Source organism: Polyodon spathula, chromosome 16 (assembly GCF_017654505.1).
Source record: "Polyodon spathula isolate WHYD16114869_AA chromosome 16, ASM1765450v1, whole genome shotgun sequence".
In the NCBI taxonomy this organism is placed as follows: Eukaryota; Metazoa; Chordata; class Actinopteri; order Acipenseriformes; family Polyodontidae; genus Polyodon; species Polyodon spathula.
Genome location: NC_054549.1, coordinates 26,195,113 through 26,221,579, shown reverse-complemented (window position 1 = coordinate 26,221,579; position 26,467 = coordinate 26,195,113). Strand labels below are relative to the sequence as shown.

Below are 26,467 nucleotides of genomic sequence, written 5' to 3'. Positions count from 1 at the left end.
TTCCTTTACTCAGTATTAACATTGTTGAGCATACGTTGTTGAGAGTATGAAATTCTAGAGATATAGAGGGTGTCTATCTCTAGGTACATCAATCCTTTTTGTATATCACACCTATTTGTTTGCATACATCTGGAGGCCCATTTCTCCAGTTAACATCAAGTTTCATGACAACATTATTTAGTTGAAGTTATTGACAGTATCTAATTCTGTGGACCTGGGGCATGTCTGCCTGTCTGTTCATCCATTTGTCTGTCTTGCTTTCTTGTTGGACGATCGCTTTTGAAACTTGGTAATTTTTATTTTATACTCTTCTGTACAGGCTCTTGCTGTACGTCACAGTCATCCACTGTTTCATTCTGGATGCTGTTCACATCGCATGATGGCAGTTTCCAGCCTTTTCTGTTTTCATCTGTAGAGACATTTTTACAGAAACTGTACCAGGGAAGAGTGCATTCAGACTTTTAACTGATTTCTGATTTTTTTATTTTTTTTTGGTGTTTATATATTCAGTAAGTTAGATTTTGACAATCAATCTTGAGTGGCTCACTTGTTTGTGGTGTGCAGAGTCTTGCAGTCAGGCAAACACATGTTTGGGTCCTGGCTTTGCAAATTTGCCGTGTTGCATAAGCTGTGTCGCTATTGCTGGTTAGGGAGGCCAAATCGTCCCTACTTGCCACTTGTAATTTGGCAATAAAATTTCAGATTCAGGTATAGATATATTCACCAGCCATGCGTTTCTCAATGTCTCTGAACTACGGTGATTTCAGTTCAAGCCTCAAATGTCTCTTTGCAGGTAGAAGCGTATGATAGTGATGAGCTGAACTACCACGGAGGGATGCGCATCTCCTTCGGGATGCAGTTAATGAGAGCTGCCGCCAAGATCGAGAAAGCCCTGCCTGACATCTCCTGGCCTTTCCTGCTGCTCCATGGAAACGCAGATAAACTCTGCGATATCAGTGGCTCACAGCTGATGTACGAAAAAACACAGAGCCAGGACAAAGAACTGAAGGTAAAAGCTTGCTCTCTATAGGAAACCTGATAATTGATTAAGCGGTCTTCACCCTCAGATCTTGGTGGATATCATCCAGGCATAACTCCTCTACACTGTCCTGTTCAATACAGCTAGCTCACTGCTTGTGCATACTGGTTGAATTATTTTAGATGGTTCGTGTTCCCCTAGCAGTCACCACTTAAGACAGCACGACACCAGGAACATTGCAAAAACATTTGCTATCCTGGAGTATGAGGATTTTCTCACTAGTCAGGAAACTCAAACCCATGTATTACATAACATTGCCTCATATCTGTCCTTGATGAAACAAAAGTTATTAATAAGCATGCTGTGCCTTGCATAGAAATGAAGGGTGCAGGGGCTTCTTCAAGTTGACCTCAGTGTCAGTGTGTTAGAATGAAATTCCAGTCAGTCAGCTGTGGCTGCAGGTAGTATCATGAGTTAATTATTTAGAGGCACGCCTTGGCTGCAGAACTATGCGCAGCAGGAATGATACAGAATGATCCCTCATGAACCCTCACCCATTGAGATCTGCAATTAAACTGTAACAGAAAAGTGAAAACAATAAACCCTTACAATTGCACCTAGATGCAGCTGGACCTAGAAGTTCTAACAGTTAATGTTCTAAGAGCCCTGTTCTTGGATCACACTGTGTTGCTTGGAGTACAAATGCCCAAAGATCCTCCACACTTCGTGGTGCATCTACATATAATCCTGATCCAAACCCTCCACCATTCTACCACAAACCTTTAACTTAATCCTAACCTGTCAGATTGCATTTCAGATGCATTTCAAAGTGTGCAGTATTTAGTGCAGACGAATTGACAACCTGAACTGTATCAGATTAAATATCAGTTTTCTTTTAATTAAATACTCGGAGCATATGAACAACAGATCGATCCCATGTCTTATAAATGCCATTTGATATAGAATTAGAGAGATTAGGGGGGCTGAGAGGGAGTTAATACGCATGCACCTGACCTGCTTTTTCTGTACTTTAGAGATGCTTTTGGTTTTATATGCCAGTAACATTAAGTAGTGTGCGTTTTATAAGACCGTTATATAGCTTTTATAGACACATTTGCTGGTGATTTTGCAGTCTCCCGTTAGTTTTTAGTATGCTTTTGTCATACCCTGTGTTCAACCACTTCTACAATGCTTTGTTTTATCATGGAATACCGACTGTATTAGGAGATAAGGACATTTAGGTACAATGATAGTTTTTGCATTACATTGCATGGACTATGTGCAGCTGGCACATGCTTTTATCTGAATACACTACAAAGCAATTGAGTACTGTATGGCATACAGGGCATTGTGCCATTGAACAGAAACAGGCAAACATCAGATAAAGCTGGGTTGTCACCAGGGATTTATGTTTCACATCCATATTTAAACACACGTTTCTGCCAGGTGCTCTGTAATGTATACTGTAGGTGTCTCTCAGACAGTTATTTATGCAGCACTTCGAATGATGACCTGAGAAGTTAAGATAACTAGGCAGCAGTCTCCTTTAAAGCTATGTAGAGGACAGTAGGGGCGATCATACATTGAAACATTTTCCAAACATTAAGAATTGTCAACTATAACTGAAGGTCCATATTCACAAAGCATTTACCACCAAGTAATTCTAAAAAGAAAAACAAAGCAGTGAACCGAGGATACGGATAATAATTGGGCATACCAAATTGGGGAGAAAAACTGAGGTAAAAAATTGTTTAAAAAAGACTACGACCCTTAGGAAAGTAAGATTTTTACAGGGTCAAAGTAGTGTATGTTATAATGAAAAGTCTTTTCCATTTACAAATAATTGCTATACACATGTACTTAATGTTGCAGGACATCACAAACAACCAACAGCACTCTGACAGACGCTTCTCGTAATGGCTTTTCATATCGGCCACAAAGACTCCCAGTGTTCACAATGTGTTTATTACTAAAGCTTAAATAGCAAGATCCCTAAAGGACAGCACATCCTGCTGAACTTGAAATGGAACAATACCTAACACAGAACCAACACCGAACCAAACGTTTCTGTAACGGCTAATAATATTAAACAAAGTTTGGAGTCTTCATTTCAGATGGAAGCTCTGCCCCCCACACACACACATTTAAGTGTTCCATTTTGCACCAATAAGAGAAGATAAATAAGCCTGCCCCTCCTTGCGTTAGATTCATTCTCATCCCTCTGTCTCCCCCATCGCCGCTCCTATAGCTGCCCCTTGGGCTGTCTAATATGTTATGGGGGTGGGCAGTCCACTGCCTCGCACAGCTGGCCAGGTGGTGGGCATTTAAAGCAAGTGGGTTTAAGGAAATCAATGTTCAAGCTGTCATGCTGCATTCAATTTTTCTTTTTCAAATGTATGTGTTGAGGGGGATTTGTCCTAAACTTCTGAATAGCAATATATATTTAAAGAGTCTGTGTATTGATGTTACCATCTCTCCAGCAGAGAAGCTGGTGTTTACTACAGTCTTTAATGAACTCCTATTTCTTAGACAATTCCAAAACTGCAAACCAATTTACAGTGCTTGTAATGCCATCAATAGGAGTACTTCAGTTGTTTGGTTCTAGTTTTGTAAAATTGGTAAGTTTATTTAAAAACTGGAGTCAATTATTTGAAAATATAACCCAGTATTTCACAAAGCGAGGAGTCTGAGATTGTGAGGAGACATTGAAAATATAATTTATTGAAAACATTTATCTGGAGTTATCTGGTATAGTACAGATAACTGGCTTTGGAATACATTGTAAAAGTTTGAAATGATGAATTTTGGTAGCAATACAATTGGTGTTTTAGTTACATGAGTTGCAAACCCTGTTTTTCTGATCTTTGGGTTAAACAGATAAACTGCTGTATATAGAACAAAGGAGACTCGGTCTGTTCATCAGTCAATTCAGTGCTACTGTGTATTATTGCTGTTCAATCAGTGGAAAGAGATGTTCTTCTATGACATGGAAAGTCGACATCTTCTGCAGCAGCAGGTTTAACACAATCATGTGTTCTGTGTTTGCAACGACTGGGTCACTTGAGCTCAAAGCCTCTACATACTTCAATGAGAACACACAGAATTAAGTACAATACTTAAAGCAAAACACGATGCATGAATTTTAATGCTCTAAATGTGCTTTTACACACATTTGCATAGTGTTGCTAAGGTATCTGAAATCACAAGCAACCGTGTAGGTGAATACCCATGTTGTGTATTCTGTAACCCAGACAGGTTAAAGGTTCAAATACATTTTACATTGGTAGGGTTGAAAAGGTAGGATTGTGTCAGTTTGGAATATTCCCAAAGGGGAGGCACACAAAGTATGCCTCTTTATAATGTAAATGAAGTATCAAAAGACAGGAGGTTGTGAATTTAATTGACTGCAGCAAGCCACCTTGACACATTTTGCATGATTCTGTCAAGGAGTCTGCCATCTACTGGCAGAGATGAAAATTGCAGCCCCTTGCTAGTACAAAACAAACCAGATGTTACTTATTTGGCATTTAATCCATTTAACTTGCATTATTCTTTTACAATTGTAATGTCAGCTACAGTTATACACACACCGTTGGCTGGCACAGTCAAACTCACACAGTGAATATTAACAGTATTTGTATTGTCCAAACCTGCATCAGTTGCTCATGAAAGTACAATGTATAAAATGCACTGATATTGCCTAACAAAAAGATATACATGCACTATGTTCAAGGCACTATTTTTATTTATTTATGTATATCAAATATCCTGGGACTATCAGTGTTTTATAAAGAAAAAGAATCAGTGCAAATAAATTTCCAGGTAAATAACAAAGGGGTAAGTATAACAAAGCTTTCTGAATGGCTGTCTTTCCTAAAGCTGGCGAAATTTAACCTCTGTCAGTACCACAGTAAACTGGCAGCCTCGCATTACACTAAAACACCTTGAAAGTGCTAAAAAGACTGTAGTGAAACACTTTACACTGGTTGTACTCCGACTCTCTCCAGGGCCACAGCCTCCCTTTGGTACTGTGGTGACCAGAATCGAACACACAATTCAAAGTGCGATCTCACCAGTGCTTTGTACAGCCTCATGATAAAGTACTGCCCCCACACTGCTTTCTGTTACACGTGTGAGTGGTGTCCATTCCACGATGTTAGCGATGCCCTAATGCACTGTGGGTCTAGCCGTTGTATGTTTTTGTATTGCAGGTCTATGACGGTGCTTACCACGCTCTGCACAAGGAACTGCCCGACACGACCAGCTCTGTTCTCAAAGAGCTCAGCAGCTGGATTCTCCAGAGACTGCCAGATGGAAACCCAGTCTAATTCTAAACACAACCACATGATTCTTTTTCAGCATGAAGGATTTCCTTGTATTCACCCTACTGTTATATATTGAAACTGGCAGCTATTCACACTACTCAACAAGCCCATTGTATATAGTTTTTCATCTAGAGTGGATTTACTAATACAAGTGGTGTCAGTCTGACTGAGACGGCATGACTTTGTGTTTGGAAAGGATTGCGATAGGAACTCGCAAGACTAGCTTGTTCGGACTGGACCAAGTGAGTATTAACTAGCTTTAAGCCTTTTCTGTTCTTATAAAAGTTGTTTTAGCCACAGAAACATAGCCTTTATGATACTGTCTTGCTAATCACAGAAGGTGATGAGGTTAAAAATGTTTGCAGTGAAAATTAGACACAAGAATACATCTGAGTGACCTTTAGGTATCTCAGTGGCCAGTCTAACATGTGAAGGTCAATCCAATGACTTTGATTATGCACCAGATACAGCAGCAACTCAATGTTCTGAGAGCAAACTTTATACCAGTAATTGTATGAAGACAGCGATGGTCTAAATGTTTGTCCATAGTATAATAAGTACATCTAAAATATAATAATAATAAACTAAATTATGCTTTGTATTTGGAGATAAATGCAGGAAATTATATTGTTTTTTCTTTAGTTATACATGGTTGGTTTCACAACCCCTGATTAGCATTACTCTTGGACTCCCTTACAAAAGTTTCCCATAGTAAAAGCACAGCAAAGCACAATAAAGCATAATGAAAGCATGGCAAAGTATAGGCAAGCATTGTAGAGAGTAGTGAAGTGTGGTAAAGCATGTTAGTAAACATGGCAAACTAGGGTAAATGCATAGTATAACCATGGGAAAAGGATGAGAACTGCAAAATACTGTGCAAAAATACAGTGAACTTTTATAAGGATTACCTTACCTGAAATAACATTAGGTAGTCCAAGGTTAGTGCTAAAAAAAAAAAACAGCCAATTATTTTTATATTAAGTTATCAAGTCAATTGGTTTCCAACACAACGCTTGTTTCATATTGTTTCTTATTGACTGGTTTTTCATCTGTGTATTACATGCTTGTCCGTAAATAATTTTGCTTATTAAGTTGTGTATCTTTACTTAAATACATGTATTTCTGATGTCTTGGAAAACATATGTAACGTAACACTGTTTAAAAATTGTACGGCATTTTACAAATATGTGTTTAAAAAATATATAATAACAATATACTTGATCTTATACAAGCAATACTAATGATCTCACTCTAATACTTACTCTAGCGTTAAAGATATTTGCCATGTTTCGAAACACAAGACTGGCAAGGTCCCAGTTCATGCTCCATAACTTTATTATAATGATAATGACTGTGTTCATAAAACGGCGGTAAAGGTAATGTATTGCAAGCCACTTTATTGCTTCTTGAATATAGTCCAAAAGTTACAGTACTGTTACTCTTAATGCAGCATTTAAATGAAGTCTATTTGAAAAGCTTTGCCTCTTGCTAGGAATTAATATTAGCATGATTTTATAAACGTGTACTGTGCTATTTGTTTATTTAGCTTGCCTGTAATATAATTATATCAGTAGAATTACAGTTCTCCGATTGCATGCAACTCCAAAAAGGATTTGTGGAAGTTCTTCTTTTTTATTATGTGGATTAATAACTAGGAAGTTTTGATAAAGCACCGATGGTACAGTCTGCAACTGATTTGTTAGGTATCTCAGTGCTATACAACAAAATGATGTATTAATATTAGTCAGAGTGTAACAATGCCTGTATTTGGGGGGGGGGAATATATGACTGTCAGTCCATGAAATGCCTTTATATGTGTGTACCTGCTAAGAATGAAATGTATGTTAATATAAATGGATTTAATGTTGGTTATATAAATATATGTATTTATTTAACTCATGGTTTAACACATTTTAAAGGATGTTTATAAAAAGTCTATACATGTTTAATTTTAAAAATTTGTTTTATTGACTGATTGAATTCAGTGACCTTGCAGTGTGTGTGTGTTATATATAAATAACACACACTCACATATAGTGCCTATAGAAAGTCTACACCCCCTTGAACTTTTTTTTTACATTTTCTTGTCAGTGCCTCAGCGTTTCATATATTTAAATGAGGATTTTTTTTCCACTTATCTACACACCATACTCAACACTGTTAAGGGGAAAAAAGTTTTTATTGAGAAAAAAATTATATGTTAAAAATACAAAACTGAAAGATCATAATTTGATAAGTCTCCACCCACTTGAGTTAATACTTGGTGGAAGCACCTTTGGCAGCAATTACAGCTGTGAGTCTGTTGGGATAGGTCTCTACCAACTTTGCACACCTAGATTTGGCAATATTTGACCATTCTTCTTTACAAAACTGTTCAAGCTCTGCAAGTTCCTTGGGGAGCATAGATGAACAGCAATCTTCAAGTCATGCCACAAATATTCGATTGGATTTAGGTCGGGGCTCTGACTGGGCCACTCAAGGACATTTACCTTTTTGTTCCTTAGCCACTCCAGTGTAGCTTTGGCACTGACTTCTTGGTAGCTTCTGATCAGTCTCCTTCTTGCTCGGTCATCCAGTTTGGAGGGACGACCTCATCTAGGCAGGGTCTTGGTGGTGCCATACACCTTCCACTTCTTAATAATCATCTTGACCATGCTCCAAGGGATATTCGAGGCCTTTGATCGAGGCTTTGATTCGAGGCCAGTTTTTTTTATACCCATCCCTTGATCTGGGCCTTTCAATAACTTTGTCCCGGAGTTCTTTTGAAAGTGCCTTGGTGCTCATGGTTGAGTCTTTGCTTTGAAATGCACTACCGAGCAGAGGGAACCTACAGGAACTGACTAATTTATCCTGAAATCATGTGAATCACTACAATTTACCACAGGTGGAGGCCACTTAACTTGGTGTGTGATTTTGAAGGTGATTGGTTACACCTGAGCTAATTTAGGATTTCTATTACAAGGTGGGTGGGCGCTTATCCAACCAAGCTGTTTCAGTTTTTATTTTTAATTAATTTTCCACAAATTTCTAGAATATTTTTTTCACTTGGAAGTTGAGGGGTAGGATGTGTAGATAAATGAAAAAAAAAAAAAACATTTTGAATGCATTTTAATTCCAGACTATAAGGCAACAAATGGTGAACATTTTGAAAGGGGGTGTAGACTTACTGTATGACTACGTATGCACTAATAATATATATATATATATATATATATATATATATATATATATATATATATATATATATATATATAATATAGCTAATCCATTTTGAGTGTCATTAGGTGACAAAACACTCACAGTAATCCATGTTACATCGACGTAATAAACTTTTCACTAAGGGATTCAGTGATTCACCACTTTTGAGTTCTTTTATTTAGTTCATGTCATTGCTGAGTGTCATTGCTATCCCACCTCTCAGCAAGTAAACCATGTTAGTATAAACAATTTAATTGATTTTCGGATAGAAAAGTAAGCAATTGACTACTGCTGACGAATCCACAGTCCAGTGTGTTTTCGTTGAAGTGGAAAATTAACCAATGAGTACATTAAAGAATGAGGTCATCCTATACAAAGAAATTTCAGGTGCCTGTATTATATCAATATCAGGGGTGTGTGTGTGTGTGTGTGTGTGTGTGTGTGTGTATATATATATATATATATATATATATATATATATATATATATATATATATATATATACATATATATATATATATATATATATATATATATATATATATATATACACAAGTATAGAAGTATTTTTCATTTGTTTTGGTTTTATTTACTGAATTAATATATTAGCAACGCACTGTTGTGTATCATTGGAACAGAGTTTATGTGGAAAATAAAATATATAAAGTAATAAGGAGTCTGCAGTCATTTCCGTTAGCTGCAATGCCTGGCATGTTAATAGAGTTCCATAATTGCTAAGGAATGTGTCACAGCAATGCCATTATCACTATTATACTACACCTTTGTATTTATTTAGTTATTTATTAATATATCTCTGTTTAAAATAATCATTGCAGTCCACTGAGAGTTTTCTGAAATGAAGGGCTTGAGTATCTCTGGAAAGCATTTCATAAGTAAGAAATGCTTTAAGAACAGGTCTCCATAGAGAACAATGGGAGAGCAGTGTGTGGTTGTTGTATATTATGAATTAGTTTTGAATACCTAAAATTCTACAAACTAAAAAAGGATTGCCCTCCTAAATCAATTATACTCTAAATAAACATTGATTAATCACTGGGCAATTGTGCTCTGTTTAGCAAAAAAATAAATAAATAAAAATAATAAAATTATAATAATAATAAATCTGTATAATTTGTAAGCAGAAGTTTACCTGTTCCAACAATCAATGTAGAATCTCATTTTGTTCATTCTTTTTTTAAATAATGCAATTAGCAGAGGGGGAGGAGATTGACCCATAGGCTATGTATTGATCAAGGTTATCAGATTTCATTAATCATCAGCATGTGAAAGTGAACTCCTCCCAATCACTGGACTTGACACTGCGATATTCAGAGATTGAGCAGCATCCCTCAAGAATGCAGAGCTGCTGGACTTGACACTGCGATATTCAGAGATTGAGCAGCATCCCTCAAGAATGCAGAGCTGCTGGACTTGACACTGCGATATTCAGAGATTGAGCAGCATCCCTCAAGAATGCAGAGCTGCTGGACTTGACACTGCGATATTCAGAGATTGAGCAGCATCCCTCAAGAATGCAGAGCTGCTGGACTTGACACTGCGATATTCAGAGATTGAGCAGCATCCCTTGAGAATGTAGAGCTGCTGGACTTGAGACTGCGATATTCAGAGATTGAGCAGCATCCCTCAAGAATGCAGAGCTACTGTAATGGAAAGTGCAGCACAGCTGACAGCCCTTTAAAAGGAACAGTAGGGATCCTCCTACATACCGACATCTGCAATAGGTCATTGTCAGTGATTTCTCGGTGTGTTATCAGTACTGTAGGTAAGTCAATGTGCACACTGCTTTTAGTGACAGACAGAAGCTGCACTCCACCCCCTCCACATTCGAGTTCTATATAACCTCATGATTCTCAGCTCAAATTGCATCAGTAAAAAAAAAAAAAATTAAGCATAGTTTTAAACAACAATCTAAAACTTGTAAGTGGACTGAGTCAGTGCACTCTTTTCCATCAGTTTCTAATGCTTAAATTTGCATTTGACTCCGTAGAGGGGTTTGTCCGGTGTGTATTCCCCTCTGACTGGTGCGCCTTTATAAACCTGCAAGTCTGTGGTGGAGGGGGATGGAAAAGCAGGGAACAAAAGAAGAGAAATTCTTTACCTGGAGCACCAATTCCTTAACCACGCCAATACTAAAACTGAATTTAATGCTGTTCATCTCGGATAAGATTTTGAATAAATATGCAAAAATGTGATACATATCTTAATGTTAATATCAAGAAGCAACCTGGGCTTGGGTTGTGTTATGACTGTTCTAACCTGCGCTTTAAAGGCAAATCTATGGGTTAGGCTACAAAATTGTGATACTGCTGACTGTTTATAGGTGACAAATCTTTTGACCACAACTGCACTAAATCAAGAGACATAACTAATCAGTTATCAATACAAACACCATAAAAAGTAGCAAACTTTGGGCCATATCTTCAATACTCCAGTCTTAATAGCGACTCATTTTAAAATGTAACTAAACTAGAACCAAAAAATTAATAAATAAATAATGGAGTGGAATTTGAAACATCAACATTGAGCTAATTTAAGAGTCGCTCCTTCTCAGGTTTAATAACAGAGCTACAGTTCAAACCTAAACCTTGTCTATGGCTCCCCCTGGTGTATTTTACAAGTAATAACAATTAAAAAATAAAAAAAATAAAAAACAGGCACTTGATTTAAAGTGTGCTGGACAACAGGATGAAGTGTTCAACTTATTTTACTTTCAAGCCAGCTGTGATTCGTCATTGAAATGAAAACTGACCCATTTCCAGTCTGTGTAGATTTTAAAATATTGCAGAATCGTCTCAGGTAATTAACCCTTAAAGTTATGAGACAGCAGAAGTACCCTCTTCAAATGGTTTTGTGGTAAATTGAAACACAGGTGTCTCCTCCTTTCGTCTCTCTGTGCAATTACAGTCAAACCCGTTTATATAAAGAACACCTGTTAAAAATGACCCGTCTTGAGTAATTACATATCCTCTCTTAAATCACTTGTATCTGGAGACACACTGGAGGAAGGAACAGTATTAGCGAAGTAACGTTAGTATGTCAAAGATGACATTAATATACTGTTCCTTAATATACTGATAAATAATGCTAAAACAAAGGGAAATGGTTCTTCGTAGGTAACTCAGTTCTTGAGTAAAGATATAAACATCTTGGGACTGTGATAAAGACTTCCCACAATCATTGTTTATTTATGAGTTACCCATTTCTTTGTGTGCCCTGTTGTTTTGGCAGGATGCCCACTCCTGGGAAGATTCACTACTGTCCCAAACTTTCTCTATTTGGACAATATGACTCTGATTGTGGTTTGGTGGAGCCCCAGAGCCTTAGAAATAGCTTTGTAACCCTTTCGAGACTGATAAGCAACAACTTTTTTTTTCCGGAGGTCTTCAGGAATCTCTTTTGATCGTGGCATGATGTGCCTCTAGCACCTGTGTGCTGACAACTTCACTTTGAAGGGCCAAAGTTAGTCAGATTTATATTGGGCAGGGCTGGCCCAAATCAGGCCTGATTGTTAACCAAAGTAGTCAAACAGCTGACCCTAATTATCCCTTTAATTGGGTTTAATTAACCGGGTTGAGTTGCATGTTTGATTACCTTGCACACCAAACAAATGAAAGAAGCACCAAACATTGGTGTCATTTTTTTCTCTCAGACCCCCTGTATGTACTACTACAACCCACAAAAAGATCTGACCAAATTCCATGTGAAAAATGTGCAAAAATGCAGAAAATCAGACAGGGGGCAAATGCTTTTTTACAGTACTTTTTTTTTTAAAGCTTTTCTTAATAATTCTCAGGGCTTTACAATTACTTTGCCGTCTGGTATTGTCTCTTCAACCTATTTCTCTGAAAGGACCCTCCCACTAAGGTATGCCTTGTACAGGATTCTATATCTCTGCAGTGCTGGTTGTATGATTTTAATGCAAGTCTTCAGAGGAAGCGGGCAGTGATGGCAACAACCAACAGATAGCAGCGAAGGAAGCAGCGCAGAGAACCTAGAATGCCAGATGCAGGACAATGACCTCCAAAGTCTTGTACAAAGAGGAGAGTGAGAATGAAGACAGCAGTGACTCAGAGTTTGAGCTTTCCTCTGACACAGATAGCAATTTCTCAGAAGAAGAAATTGCTGTCTGTGTCCCCTCTCTCAGATGGTGAAAGGGTTTTCAAATTGTTCCAGTAAGGCCCGCCTGGGGGATATGGAGAGCTGTGATAAAGACATCCTGCCACTATTCGGATCCTGGCAGACAGAGGAGAGACGGAGCCCCCCGTGGCGGTGGACAGGAAGGTAATCTAATTTCACACACCCTGATTAGCATTCATCTTGGACTGCCATACCTAACATGAGCCCAAGTAACACCAGGCAAACTTCAGGCACCTCATTCAAGCAGCTGCTTGTAGGTACACTTTTAAACAGCTTTTCACTAGGTTGCTCAGATCAAGGTTGTTTAAATGTTGTGGCTTGAACTATAAACACGGTGAAAATTGCATGTTTGTTTTTGTTCAAGATTCTGAATTACAGGGATGGAAATAAGACTTCCATTCCTGATTTTAATATGAGTTTAGTAAGATACACCTGAGCTTGTTACCTATACACTGTAGCTACTCAAGCTCATAATAAAACCTGGAATGGGTGAAACTGCTATGCAGTAGGAGTCTTATTTCCATCCCTGCTTATTGTCATGCAGACTCATATATTGGATTTATATTGTTTATATAATGAAGACATTGTGGCAGACGTTACAACTAAAAGTGATGATCATATCCTGAACTCTGGTAATAGCACTTAATGCAGATCTGTCAAGAAAAAAAAAAAAAAAAAAATCACTTGTCATGGGTCATAAATAAAATGGGGGGGGATACATTTCCAAACATTTACATTCGTCAGGAGAAAGGGAGTTTCTTTATAAGGTATATCCAGATTTTTCTCCCTTCAACAATGCTGGTTTTCTCAGAGCACAAGCATGATCTAGATGCACCACTGCAATGTTTAGAATGTTCCTGTGTAAAAAAATAAAAATAAAAATGTAATTCCCGAGTGAATAAAAGAATGTTAATATATTATAGAATCCATGGGATACAGCATTGGTAAAGTGCTGGGTTTCTTGTAAACACTTCAACGTTCATTGTGAATGTGCACCGGTGTGTCGGCAGGTTCCCCGGAACATGTATCTCTTCAAGCCCTGCGTGTTGCCCATTAGCTGTGTTACCCTCCACAAAGTGGCTCGCAAGCTGGGTATTGACTGTGCCCTGGCGGTGACTGGCTTTGATTTCCACTGCGGATTCTCACACCCCGTGTAAGGGCGCCCCTTTCACTTTTCCACAATCCAGTTCATTTATTAAAATTAAATAATTCCTTCCCTTTCTTATACCGTTCAACTTTACCAGAAGCAGACCTTGTTTACGGCGCACTTTGTTTATGTAATGTGGTACAGATCATAACTAATCTAAACTGGGTCTAGGCCCAGCTGGTTTAGAAGCAGAGTATGCAACCATCTGTTTTTCGATTTAAAGCTCATTTTATCCTGCTTGCGTCTCTGCAGTATTGAAGGCTATGTAGTGTGTTAGGAGTACAAAGAGGTTCTACTGGCCGCTTGGGAGAATGAGCAAGCAGAGATGGAGAGGAAAGAAAAAGAGGTACGGGGTTATACAATCAAACTGGAAGCTCTGCTCCCACAGGAAAAGCGACGTACTGTGTTTTCCATGTGTCAGCAAAATGATTTGGTAACACTTGTTTCAGGATCTGTGAATGTTCTAAACAAGTAAAGACAGTAATTAAACACAAACTTAAAGTCGAGCTAACTGATTAAAATTAATTAGCTAAATTCCTTTGTTAACATTGGTTAACATTATTGTGCTGGGAATCATTTAGTTCATTTAATTCATTATAGGAAAATATTTTAAATACAATTATCAAAATACTGCTACATACTTGTACAGGTCTCTCATTCGATTGCAGTTAAGACTGCTGAAGTGGGTTTTAAGACATGATATTCAATACTACATAATGGAATAGGCGCAGTGGTTGCAACTGACTGATAATTACATCATTATATACTGTAGTTTGCTTATTTTGGCCATATCGTGACACACTTCATTGACAATGAATATTCCCATGTTCCAGTGTAATTACTCTGCTTACTTTTATTTCATCAGAAACATGAGAAGCAAGTCCTAACAAACTGGAAGCTGCTGGTAAAGGGACTGCTGATAAAACAGCAGCTGAAGCAGCGATATGGAAATCAGGCAAGTCTACAATCTACTAATGGACTTCCACTGTTGTATATGTGGCCTGTCTGGTTGCACAGTGATGTTTCATCAGTAAGTCCTGGCTGTTATGTAGCCACAAAACAATTCTGAAAGGAAACTGCAACGAAAAATGTACTGCTCTAAGAAGCAAGCAGAGTTGAATTTAAAGCAACACAATTCACCAACCATGTTTCAAAGCACTGATATTTTGTTTAATCCTGAAAGCAATTCAGTACAAATGGGTACCTAAAATTTAGCTAACTCAAATGTTTTTTGTCAAAGCACTGCAGGATTGTTTGTAGATACCATTCTTTTATACTGATGTTTGTCATTGTATGTCATTTTTATGTTGTCTCTTAATATTTATGCCAGGTATCCAGAGTGTAGTTTGGTTGTATTTTGTCCTAGGTGGAGTTGTGGCTGAGGGATACCTTGGTTTAATTCACTAGTCTTTACTTCTGGTAGCCTGGAGCAGATGGCAAGTAAAATGTGTTTGAACCAAGCCACCAGTGGATAGCATTGCAGTTACGAGGCACATAGAGGCAGTCTGTATATGCAGACTCAACTGCTCCCTCTACCCCCAAGACTTCTTAAATGTCTTGTGATCTGATAAATGGAACTCTACATTGTGTATGAAGAGATTTACGTATCAAGGCAAAGTTAAGTCTTGAACGGCACTGGAGAAACTGGCAAGACTTTCTCAATTAAAAAGCCAACTGCTTAAAAAATGTAATTACTTTTTTTTATTTTACACAGGTTACAAACATTGTTTTGAGATTGTATAGTCAACCACAAATGACTTAAAAAAATAAACTTTTCACTTTGTATTTATTGGTCTTTTAAACTTGTAGAAATGCTTATTACATGAATTAGGATGGGAAACTATAGTGCTTAAAGAAATCACCGCAGAACATTTAAATGACACACAAAATAAAACACTAGCTAGTGTTTCTTAAGTAAAGTAATTCAAAAATAAAGGACTTATCTAAGTTAAACTAATTCAGTCCATCTGAGGATTTCATGATACAACAGATAAACATAAGGCACTAAGAGAATACAAGGAGGAATGTTTCTAATTGGCAGAATCCATGAAGATGTGATTCTTCTACGGTAAACAGACCACACATTCATTTTAACATGGCAGGGTAAAATTTAGGGTCCCGAATGCAGTGTAGTTTGAGCTATTCTCAATTTTAGCACAAGCTTAAATTAGACACAAGAGTGACTTGCATATAAGGCTCACATGACAGAACAGCAGTGGGAGTCCTAAATTATTCTCAACAGGTGTGTACAGCATTAAAAAAAAAAAAAAAACTTTCCCTTTTTCTTTGGTTACATTTTCATCTCTTGTCCCTGGCTGGCTATTGGTGCTTCTTTGGAGGTACTCTGGCCCGGGTGAGGATGATCGGCACTGTGGCCAGTCCAGCCAGCATCACAGCCCACAGTGGCCGGTAAAACAGCCAGCCTGTAGCAATGGTCAGCAGGGAGAGAGAGGTGGCCACGGACACAGCAAAGATCCTGAGGCCAAGGCTCACCAGATCACGCACAATCGGGAACCAGTCCACTGTGGAGGAAGAAAGTTACACTCTTACAAATGTGGTGCTGCTGCTCATGATTACAAAAACAGGAGTGTTTTATTTTCTTCAAAATTTATAATACCAATTCAAACCCCCCTGACTAAAGTCTAATAGCTTTACAAACTAAGGAAAAGCAAAATTGAACATATTGAATTGCTATTACTAGTTTACTTAGCAGACATTTTTATCCATGACGAATTACAGAGAGTGAACTGTGCATCAGCTGCAGCGTCACTTACAATAATGTCTCAACCGAAATACAGAGCACAAAGGAGGATAAGTGACTTGCTCAGGGTCACGCTGTGAGTGAGCTAGTATTTAAACCGGGGACCTCCTGGTTACAAGCTCTTTAACCACTGGACCGCACAGCCTCCTGCATGCTGCATCAGGCTTGTTAAACTGTGCTGGATAAATGTGTGTCCCAAATCAATCTCAGAAATTCAAATAGAATTATTCAAGTAGAAACTTATTTTACTTATTGCTAATCAGATACGTGATGTAAAATCCTGTTTAGAACAGCCATTTAAAACAGTGCATTTACACCATAGTATTTTGTCTCTATTGAATTAGATGTTACTTTATGTATTTTAAAAACAGAAGAACCACCCTCAGTGTAGGGGTTTGTCTGCTGTAGTGCCCCGTTTCCATTACCTAGCGCTCCCGGCTACGACTGCCCACGGCAACAAAACAGTGTGTTTCTATAGCTCGCCCAAGTGGCTGACAGCGGCATTCTGGTCAGGCTTTGTAACTCAAACCTGACGTAGCCAAACTGGCTGCAAACGAAATGCATCATCGGAGCCAGGAGGTGTTTACTCACTTTGTTTACAGCCACGACATAACGATGTATAAAACACATTTTTTTCCTCCACGCCAGTAGCAGTATAAGTTATTAAGACATTTCTTTACCATGTATTATTGTTGTGAAGCCCTGATTTTTAAAAGAGAACACACAAAATGAAAACTAAAAGAAAGCATCTGTAAAATTAACACACAAGCATTACGGCTGTAAAATAGCAAACGTTCTTTCCATTTCAGCTTCCACTGTTCCGACAGCTTTGATCTGAACAAAGTGTTACTGGCAGTTTCTTTAAAACAACACAATACCATCCCACAATCCCCCAGTGACCTTTGATGTACGGCAATAGTTTCTTGGACCCTTTTAGCGGCTAGCCATGGGCCGTCGTAGCTTGTCGCGCCAGGCAGTGGAAACGAGGCAGAAGTCTGTCAAAGGCACAGTTAAATGCTGCTCACCAATAGTGTGGAGGATTCTGGTCATCAGACTGATCCCAAGAAACATCATCAGCCAACCCCCTGCTCGCAGGGCCCATGTCTTCATTTGGTTGCTCCCGTGTTCCTTAACAAACACCTCCTATAATGAACAAGTGGTAGAGAAACAAAATTAATTCAACTTTTACAATCATTACAAAATGACTAACGATTTATTTACAGTAACATACTGTGCCTGGAATTTCAATGATATTTATCAGTTTTTAGTTGTTACTTTTTAAAATAAAGATGGTGGTGCCATGATTAAATTTAACCACCAAAAGAGAATGTTCTCAATTTCATTCTGTGGTGGATATAAACATCTGATGTACAGCTTATGGCCAAAAGTGTAGCATCCCTTAGGTTTTAGGACTGACACACAGACACACACACACACACGACCCCATACCAAATATGTCATGTTTTGTTGAATTACAAATAATGTTTGCAGTTTTTCAAACAAACTTTTTTTTATTCAAAGCTGTAGTGGTTAAGCTGAACACTGTTATATGAGGAGGTTAAATGTCAGCAAAACTTGCAAAGAAAATGTACAAAATTAAATTTACTTGTTGCATAAGTATTCGGCCCCTTAAATCAGTACTTCATACAAGCACCTTTTGCAGCAATTACTGCTATGAGTCTTTTTGGATAGGTCTCTACTAGCTTTGCACAGTAGGATGGTGAAATTTTTGCCCATTCTTCACAGGCCAAAATTGCTCCAGTTCTGATAAGCTTTTGGCGATCGTTGATGAACTGCAATCTTCAAGTCTCGCCATAAATTTTCGATTGGATTCAAGTCAGGACTTTGACTGGGCTACTTAATTCTCTTCTTGTTCAACCACTCCTGTATGGCTTTGTGCTTTGGGTCATTGTCCTGCTGAAATGTGAATGACTCAAACAAGTTTTCCTCAAGGGTTCACCTGTACTTTGCACCATCCATTCTCCTCTCTATCCTGACAAGCTTCCCAGTCCCTGCTGAAGAGAAGCATCCCCATAATATGATGCTGCCACCACCATGCTTGACAGTTGGGATGGTGTTGACTGGTTGATGTGCAGTGTTGGGCTTGTACCAGATGTAACACGTTGAATTTAGACCGAAAAGTCTGACCACAAAACCATTCTCCACATGTCTGCAGTATCATCTATATGCTTTTTCGCAAACTTTTACAGTAATTGTTTCTTTCTTGCCACCCATCCATACAGGCCAGCCTTGTGTTGGGACCGGCTTATTGTTGATGTGTGAACACCGACTCTCATCTCAGACACAGAACTTTGCAGATCTCTGTTGGCTTCAGAGTGATATCCTGAACCAGTTTCCTGCTTGCCCAGCTGCTCAGTTTGGGAGGGCAACCAGATCTGAGTAGTGTCTGGCTGGTATGATGCATCTTCCACTTCTTAATGATGGACTTCACTGTGCTGACAGGGATAATCAGAGCCTTTTAAATTTTCTTGTACCCTTCTCCTGCTCTGTGCCTCTCTACTAGTTTATCCATGACTTGTTTAGAAAACTCCTTGGTCTTCATGGTTGGATCACTATACAAGTTGCAGCTTGAAAGTCTTTATATACCTGAGGGAAATTATCTACAAGTTAAACCAATTTGAGTACACACAGGCTGAAACCATTTCACTTAACTGATCTTTCAAACAAATAATTTGCACCTAAGCGGATTTAGGGCTGCAGTAGCAAAGGGATTGAATACTTATGCAACAGAGATTAATCTGTTTTTCTCTGTAAATCTTACTTATTTATATTCTACATGCATTTTTTAACTTTATCAATGTGGAGTAGTTTGAGTAGAGTCTACATGTAAAGTCTAATTTGAAAGCGTCGTGGAGTACGCTCAGGAGTCAACAAAATGTGAAAACACAATCGACCTTTTTTCACATCATGTAAATCAAAGAAACTACAAAATGATACAGCCAAAGTCTACCGGAAGCCATAATAGTAGTACAGTAGTTCATGTTTGATTTTAAAATGTCACATTTTTCAATTTGTCAGTTTTTTGTTGAGTACATTGAAAACCACAAAGCGGTATGTAACTCAGTATGTCAACATAATCTTACTCAGCAGGTTAAATTTGACTTTATGAAGCAAAATTAGTTAATTTTATAGGGTGATGCAAAACTTTTGGCCACAGCTGTACATGTTATCCCAGTTTTATAAAGCATGGACACTCGGAGGGAGACGGCTGAATCGCAGTCTACACACCTGTGCTGAAAGAGCTCCTTCGTACAGGATCTCCAGGACATCCCCAGACTTGGTTTTGAAGGGAACCAGCTGATCTTTTCTCTGACGAGCAACAATACTGACCTGTGGTGAAAGGGGAGAAACTCACTGTAATGATCTTGACTGTCTTAAATAGTAGACACGTGAGCTACTGTATAAGAGACACACACATTAACCACAGGTCCCACAGATCATCACAATCTCTTTGCTGCCACAAAGTTGGTTGTGTAATCAGCAGTGGTGTCCAATGGGCACACGTCTGCTGGCAGAGAAGCAGACGGGTTCAAAAGAATACCTACCACCTGAGCAGGGCCCAGAGGGCTGTTCTCTCCACTCAGTCCAGCATAGTAGAATGACACTCTCACATCTCCCACCTGCAATACACAACACATGTTTACAATAGGGATGCAAAGGTTAGGATTTTCCAAAACCAAACGGCAGTCTCAGCACTAAGCTGCTGACATTTTCAGGAGCTCATCACACACTTTGCTGCATGCAGATGATTCATATTAACATCCCTTAATAATGTTAATATCGTAAGATAAATCAAAAGTTATCACAAGACTTACTGGATTGCCCTCAGAAAGCATACCCACAGCTTTCTAGTCTGGGTGTTCACATGCCTCGGGCGGTTTTCTTTTTAGGTTTGCTGATGAAAGGCGCTGGTGTTAGTGCTAACAGGCCTACGCAAACACTGCATACCCTAACCTAAACCTTAAGTCTGTCACGTCTGTTAAATTACACTGTGTGTAGACCAACTACATCATTTTATCTGAGGTCCTGAAGCATTGTGAAAGTAGAATAAGCAGGATACTGCAGACAAATATCTGGAAGCTGCTTTAAATGAGATGCTTCTGTGAGCAGGTCAGTTTATTTTTATTAAAGTAGCTTCATTCACTCCGCATGTATTGAAATTAGTTTTAATAGTCCGATTACTTTGTTGTTGTATATTGATTGAATTCAAGTGTAATGGCATAGAGTCATATGTATTATAGTAATGGGCGATAAAAAAATTGTGTTTAATTGTACAAGAACACAGTATAGAGCTTATTTAGAAGTTTTATTTTTTAATGACATGTGTAATAATGACATGTCCTGTTCCCTTGGCTGCACAAATGCAGTTCGGTTTTAAACTCCTTTCTGTTTTACTGAAATTACTGGAGCTCAAAATTAGCTGAAAAACAAACCATCCATAAACGACTTGCATCCATAGTTTACAATGCAACATCTCTGTCTTCAGTAAAACTTATAAAACACTTAAACTAAGGGATCAACCTGTAACCCTGCCAGCCTCAGTGGACACTGTCAAGGCACTAGCTGAAACATTTGTCAACTTGACAGTAGTATCTTGTACGTTTTAACGTGCATATCTAAACAAACACATATATGGGTTGGACAAAAGATGTGAAACATCTGCCTACAATTTGGTATACATGGTCTGTTCCCATTCGTAGACACAGCACAGACCGATTCATTTGTCATGTATATGGAATCTCGGACATGTATGGTGTAGATGTTTCAATGGCAGGTTCTGCCATAGCCAAGTCTGTACAAAGTACTGAAGCATCTAATACAGGTTGATGTTCTGAAGTCCTATCCCTTTGCATAGTTCAGTTGGGCCAATTTTTGTATCCTCCTCCTCAATGATCTACACAGCTCCCCAGGGCACTCACCTCTGGTCTCCGGGGGTTGTCTGTGTGGTAGAAGGAATCCTCATATACAGTGACAAACTCATCAGGAGCCGACAGCCTGTCCAGACTCAGCTGTTTAAAGGTGTCCACCTTCTCTATCAAACCTGGAAACATGGTGCAACCAAGCACAGGGTAAAACAAAATGCTACATGTTAAATCTGTCATCCATAGCTGCAAAACACTCATGTAAAACTTATAGGAAAGGATTCAGCCAAAACATGTGTCTACTTGATCCCAAATCAAAATTATTAAGCCTATATAGTGAGTGAGTCTTCTATAGATCTTAGAACTGTAAAACTAGTAAGAACAAATAGCGATTATACTGAGTGTTACTAACGGTGTTTTTGTTACATACTACTGTGCTTTACTGAAAGACACAGAATTATTTGACACCTCGTAAACAATCTACGCCAGAAGCTCTTGCACCTTCAGTGTCTGTTCTTGGGGCACTATATTAGTCACACCCACATGGCATCTTCTAACAGGTGAATACAGGGTGTCTGAACAGCTGTGCAATGACAAATGCCATGATGAGTAAAGCCAATATCACATGACATTTTGGGGTAATTTTGTGAATTATGTCAAGAGGATCAAACAACCCCTGCTTGCCCTTTTCATTTTAGCAAGGGCAGCGTCTACCTATTTACTATACTTCATTTTTCAGACAATATTACAATTGGAATCTTACAAAGGTGCCTGACAAGAATATAAAAAGCGTTTATTGGACATCCAACATGGCCTGAAAGCAGGTTTTACAACTGAAAGTGTTTACCTGTGGAGAGATACAGAGGGCCTACAGAAACATAAGGAGCTACGACAGTGACAGACTCCACAGCCATAGCACTGAAAGAGGAAAAAAAACACACTAAATATTAAACCATTCAAAGTCACATATTTCCAGCAGCTTGAATAACCAACTCATGCAATCCTGTATTGCTGTATGTTTTTACTTTGCTGAATCAAACCGCAAGTCTCCACTGGTGTGCCATGCAGTGGCCTGATATAACGCCCACTGAAACCAAGTTGGAAGCCACAAAGTGGCATTGTGTTCCCACAGATTGACACGTTGTGTTGAGTGGGTGCAGTAATGGGAAACACAGCAACACCTTTTCATGTGTATTCATGCTGTGATAGCTACAGTGGTAGGCTGATAGATAGCATACATTACCTGGGGTTGATGTGGCCAAGCTCTTTGTCAAATTTCCTGCTGTTGATGACTTCCGATTTCCACTCAGTATCTAAAATGATTGGGAAAGGGAATGGTTTTGCAAAACTAAACTGCTTCCACTTTACAATGTAATACATTATAATATATGTACTAGGAGTCAAATACAACTGACTTTTAGTACAATCTGTGAACAGGAGTATACAAAAAAAAAACAACAATGCAAACTGAGCATAACCTATTGAATATGTTTAACACACATGGTTAGAATACATTTAAAAAAGTGTACTCACTGTATGTGTATTTGGTCTCTGTCTTTACTTCACCATCTTCTTCATATTCCCTAGTGTAAATTTATATATATATATATATATATATATATATATATATATATATATATATATATATATATATAAAAACAATAATCATTTCATTATATTACAATGTTCAAGTTAGAGGAAAATCTGTAATTTGCAAGAGCCTTCCACAGTAGAAGAACTAAAACAAAATCAGATACGTTTCCATATTCAGCAAGCACTTCTGCAATGAAGTGCACTGACTCGAGGCCTATGTTGTCCTAGATCCACTGTTACAGAAGTTATCCACCTCTTAACAGACTTCACTAAGAAACAGAAATCAATCAATGTGTTTGTACTTACCGGCTGTCATCATATTCCACCCACTGGTACATTTCAACTTGCCGCTTTAGTTTGACAGCATGGATGGAAATCCCATAGTTGGGATCATACAGTGGCTGGAAAGAAAAGCACAGAAATAAACACATGACTGCCAGTCAAACCCCATTCCTAGTGTACTCACTACAAAAGATCAACAGTACCTGTGATGTTCTCAGGACCCCAGACAGATGCACCAACCTGCCTTCATTCTCAGGGTCCACTGTGACGATGTCCTGCAAAGACACCACCTGAGAAAGGCCCTCGTCAAGTGAGGTGGCCGTTTTAAGCGCCCGACCCTGCAAGAGATTTTATTTTACCAGGAAGTCACCTGCTATCACATATCATCCAGTTTCAAATATTACATTGTCAAAGCTGTTCTCTAAAAGTACCCAAAACAACATGCTGCTAGGTTAGTCGTCTAAATGTAGTGACCCCAAAAGATTTTAAAAAAATGAGAGCGCTTCCCCAGGTTGATGCCTTGCCCATACATACAATATCAGCTCTAAAAACATTTTCAAAAGGTCTGTGTGCTTTTCTCAGAGATTTATAACCTTTCATTGTTGCAGGTGGTAGCAAGATCATCTTATTTTGAGCAACATTTTGGCAAGTTGGCTAAAATAAACAAACTATTTCTACAATGTATAAGGCTTTACAGCAGGGTTCTTGCTAAACTGACTAGTATGAATCTATTCACACACCATATTTCATATATATGTATAAAGTATATCATAAGTAATGTATGCCGCATTAAAACTACAAAATATCAACTACAAACTCTAGAATTAACTTCATTACAGATATAGCAGTGTGTGTGTGTATATATATATAAAACTTATATTTACAAAGTTATGTGGTGTGGTTCGTGTCAAGTGACTGTCACAATTTAAAATCCCCCCTGCTCAAAATGTCTACTTCTACTGTGCTGGCAGTGCAAACAGCATGTTTAACCCAGACTGTACCTCGTTGGTAAAGAGTATGTAAAAGGAGAGCGCAAAAAGCCCGACCCCCACTACCATCCCGCCTGCAGTCTCGCTCAGACGGTCGAGGATTCCAGGCTTTATCCGGCTGGTCACTTTGACGTGTTCGTTTCTTGTGCCCTCTCCCGGTAACTGCAAAGTTAAACAGAAACTGAACCAACATTACATTAGCTAATGCATTGGGGTGTTAATAGCCCTTGGTCAAAATGCACCATGCCATAATGAACGGCTTTATTTACAGAGAGGAATACATAGTTCAACCCTAAAAATGTATTATTTAGTACTCAGTCAAAAGAGGGAGAATTGTCAGATTCGGTAAATAAAAAATTAACAATTTAAACAAATATTCCACGCAAAGAAATACGTGCAAAACAAATACCTCGTAACTCTTAACTTACATTAGCTGTCGACATTGTGTTTACAAGTTCGAGGTTTCACCACCCAGTCTCGATCCTAGTGTGTATAAATACTTTACATATATGGAAATAAAATGTAAATGTCCGAACAAAATTAAATGTAATGCACAGTATTGCATTCAAATAACTGTGGGCAACAGCCAACAAGCTTCACCAACTCCAACTGCTCTTCCAAAAAACTATTTAAAGCCCGGAAAATACTTGCTTGCTCTTCGAGTTTGCTCGCGTACCATTTCCGCGCATGCGTAACGTATTACTTGTCCACTGATAGGACGCCTCCTGACAAAGCAGAGAGTTCTGGGTAAGTGTAGTCTTCTCACAGCAGAGTTTCCTGTGCTTTGGGGATAATGATCTAATTTATTACACTGTAAATCTAAAAAGACATTATTCGAAATCATTTTTCAGTTTTGGTTGTGTTCCTTTTGAACTTTTGATGGTTTTAGTAATTTAGTTCTATTACAATTACACCCAATTTAAGAGTGTAAATGCATTTAAATGATCTAGCTTATACATTTAAATTGTCACACACTTTACTTTGATTGTGGTTAAGAAACTTGTGTCGCTCATATAATAAGTAGATTTATGAAGTATTACAAATAAATAAATAAATAAAGACAAAGAATTCTACGTGCAATTATCATGGAATTTACCAGAACAGAATGCTGTGCGCTTTCATTATTATTATTATTATTATTATTATTATTATTATTATTACAATTTTGCAGAGCATAAAACATTCTAAATTCATTCATAATTAAAGTACAAGATATAACAAGAAACTACTAATACTGAATGTGGTTGCTGCCCCACATTTTCACTTCAACTAGAATGCCCAATTCGAAATGCCAGCTCACCTGTGTCACCCACGTATGAGCTTGAGATATCCAGCCAGTCATCTGATTTCACCTGGTAAACTTCAGCAAACAAACCCAAGAGTATGTCATGTTCAGTTGTAACCTTGGGTGCCCTTGCCATGGTGCCCCCCAGCCAAGAACAGCGGCTTACAGTCCTATTAAAGTGTATTATCTGATTATCCCAGGTTAAGAGTGTAATCTATATACAGTACCGTGAAAAAGTATTTGCCCCCGTCTGATTTTCTGCATTTTTGCATATTTTTGATACTGAATATTACCAGATTTTCAACCAAAATCTAATATTAGATCAAAAGGACCCTGAGTGAACAAATAACACAACATTTTGATACTTATTTTATTTATTTATTAAAGAAAGTTATGCCACCCGGGTGAACAAGTAATCGCCCCCTTAAACTCAATAATTGGTTACGCCACCTTTAGCAGCAATAACTGCAACCAAACGCTTCCTGTAGCTATTGATCAGTCTCTCACAGCGCAGTGGAGGAATTTTGGCCCACTCCTTCATGCAGAACTGCTTCAACTTCAACATTTGTGGATTTGAGCATAAACTGCTCGTTTCAAGTCCTGCTACAACATCTCAATGGGGTTTAGGTCCGGACTTTGACTAGGCCATTCCAAAACTTTGAATTTCTTGTTCTTCAACCATTCTGATGTAGACTTGCTTGTGTGTTTCGGATCATTGTCTTGCTGCATGACCCAGCTGCGCTTCAGCTTTAGATCAAGGATGGATGGCCTGACATTCTCCTGTGGAATTCTCTGATTCAGAGCAGAATTCATGGTTCCTTCAATGATTTCAAGTCATCCAGGTCCTGATGCAGCATAGCATCCCCA

The 26,467-nt window shown here is 38.3% G+C and overlaps 2 protein-coding genes across 3 annotated transcripts in view; one reads left to right on the top strand and one right to left on the bottom strand.

Annotated features, from left to right (window-relative positions):
- Window positions 1-6,070, top strand: part of LOC121329289 (monoglyceride lipase-like) — a 37,295-nt gene extending 31,225 nt beyond the window's left edge. For both annotated transcript variants that reach the window (XM_041274822.1, XM_041274821.1), the window contains 2 exons: window positions 794-1,009; window positions 5,191-6,070. In XM_041274822.1, the coding sequence (XP_041130756.1) occupies window positions 794-1,009; window positions 5,191-5,307 (333 nt within the window). In that variant the 3' untranslated portion in view covers window positions 5,308-6,070. The remainder of the gene's footprint in view (window positions 1-793; window positions 1,010-5,190) is intronic.
- A 9,423-nt stretch (window positions 6,071-15,493) lies between these two features.
- On the bottom strand, window positions 15,494-24,995 carry LOC121329245 (transmembrane protein 43). The gene is made up of 12 exons (XM_041274737.1): window positions 24,744-24,995; window positions 24,328-24,477; window positions 23,530-23,664; window positions 23,351-23,445; window positions 22,985-23,034; window positions 22,695-22,764; window positions 22,299-22,369; window positions 21,509-21,630; window positions 20,135-20,209; window positions 19,818-19,919; window positions 17,594-17,711; window positions 15,494-16,329 (listed from the first exon to the last, which is right to left on the bottom strand). Exons 1-12 carry the CDS (start codon window positions 24,756-24,758, stop codon window positions 16,127-16,129), a joined length of 1,206 nt encoding a protein of 401 aa, XP_041130671.1. The 5' UTR covers window positions 24,759-24,995; the 3' UTR covers window positions 15,494-16,126.
- Between the last annotated feature and the right edge of the window lie 1,472 nt (window positions 24,996-26,467).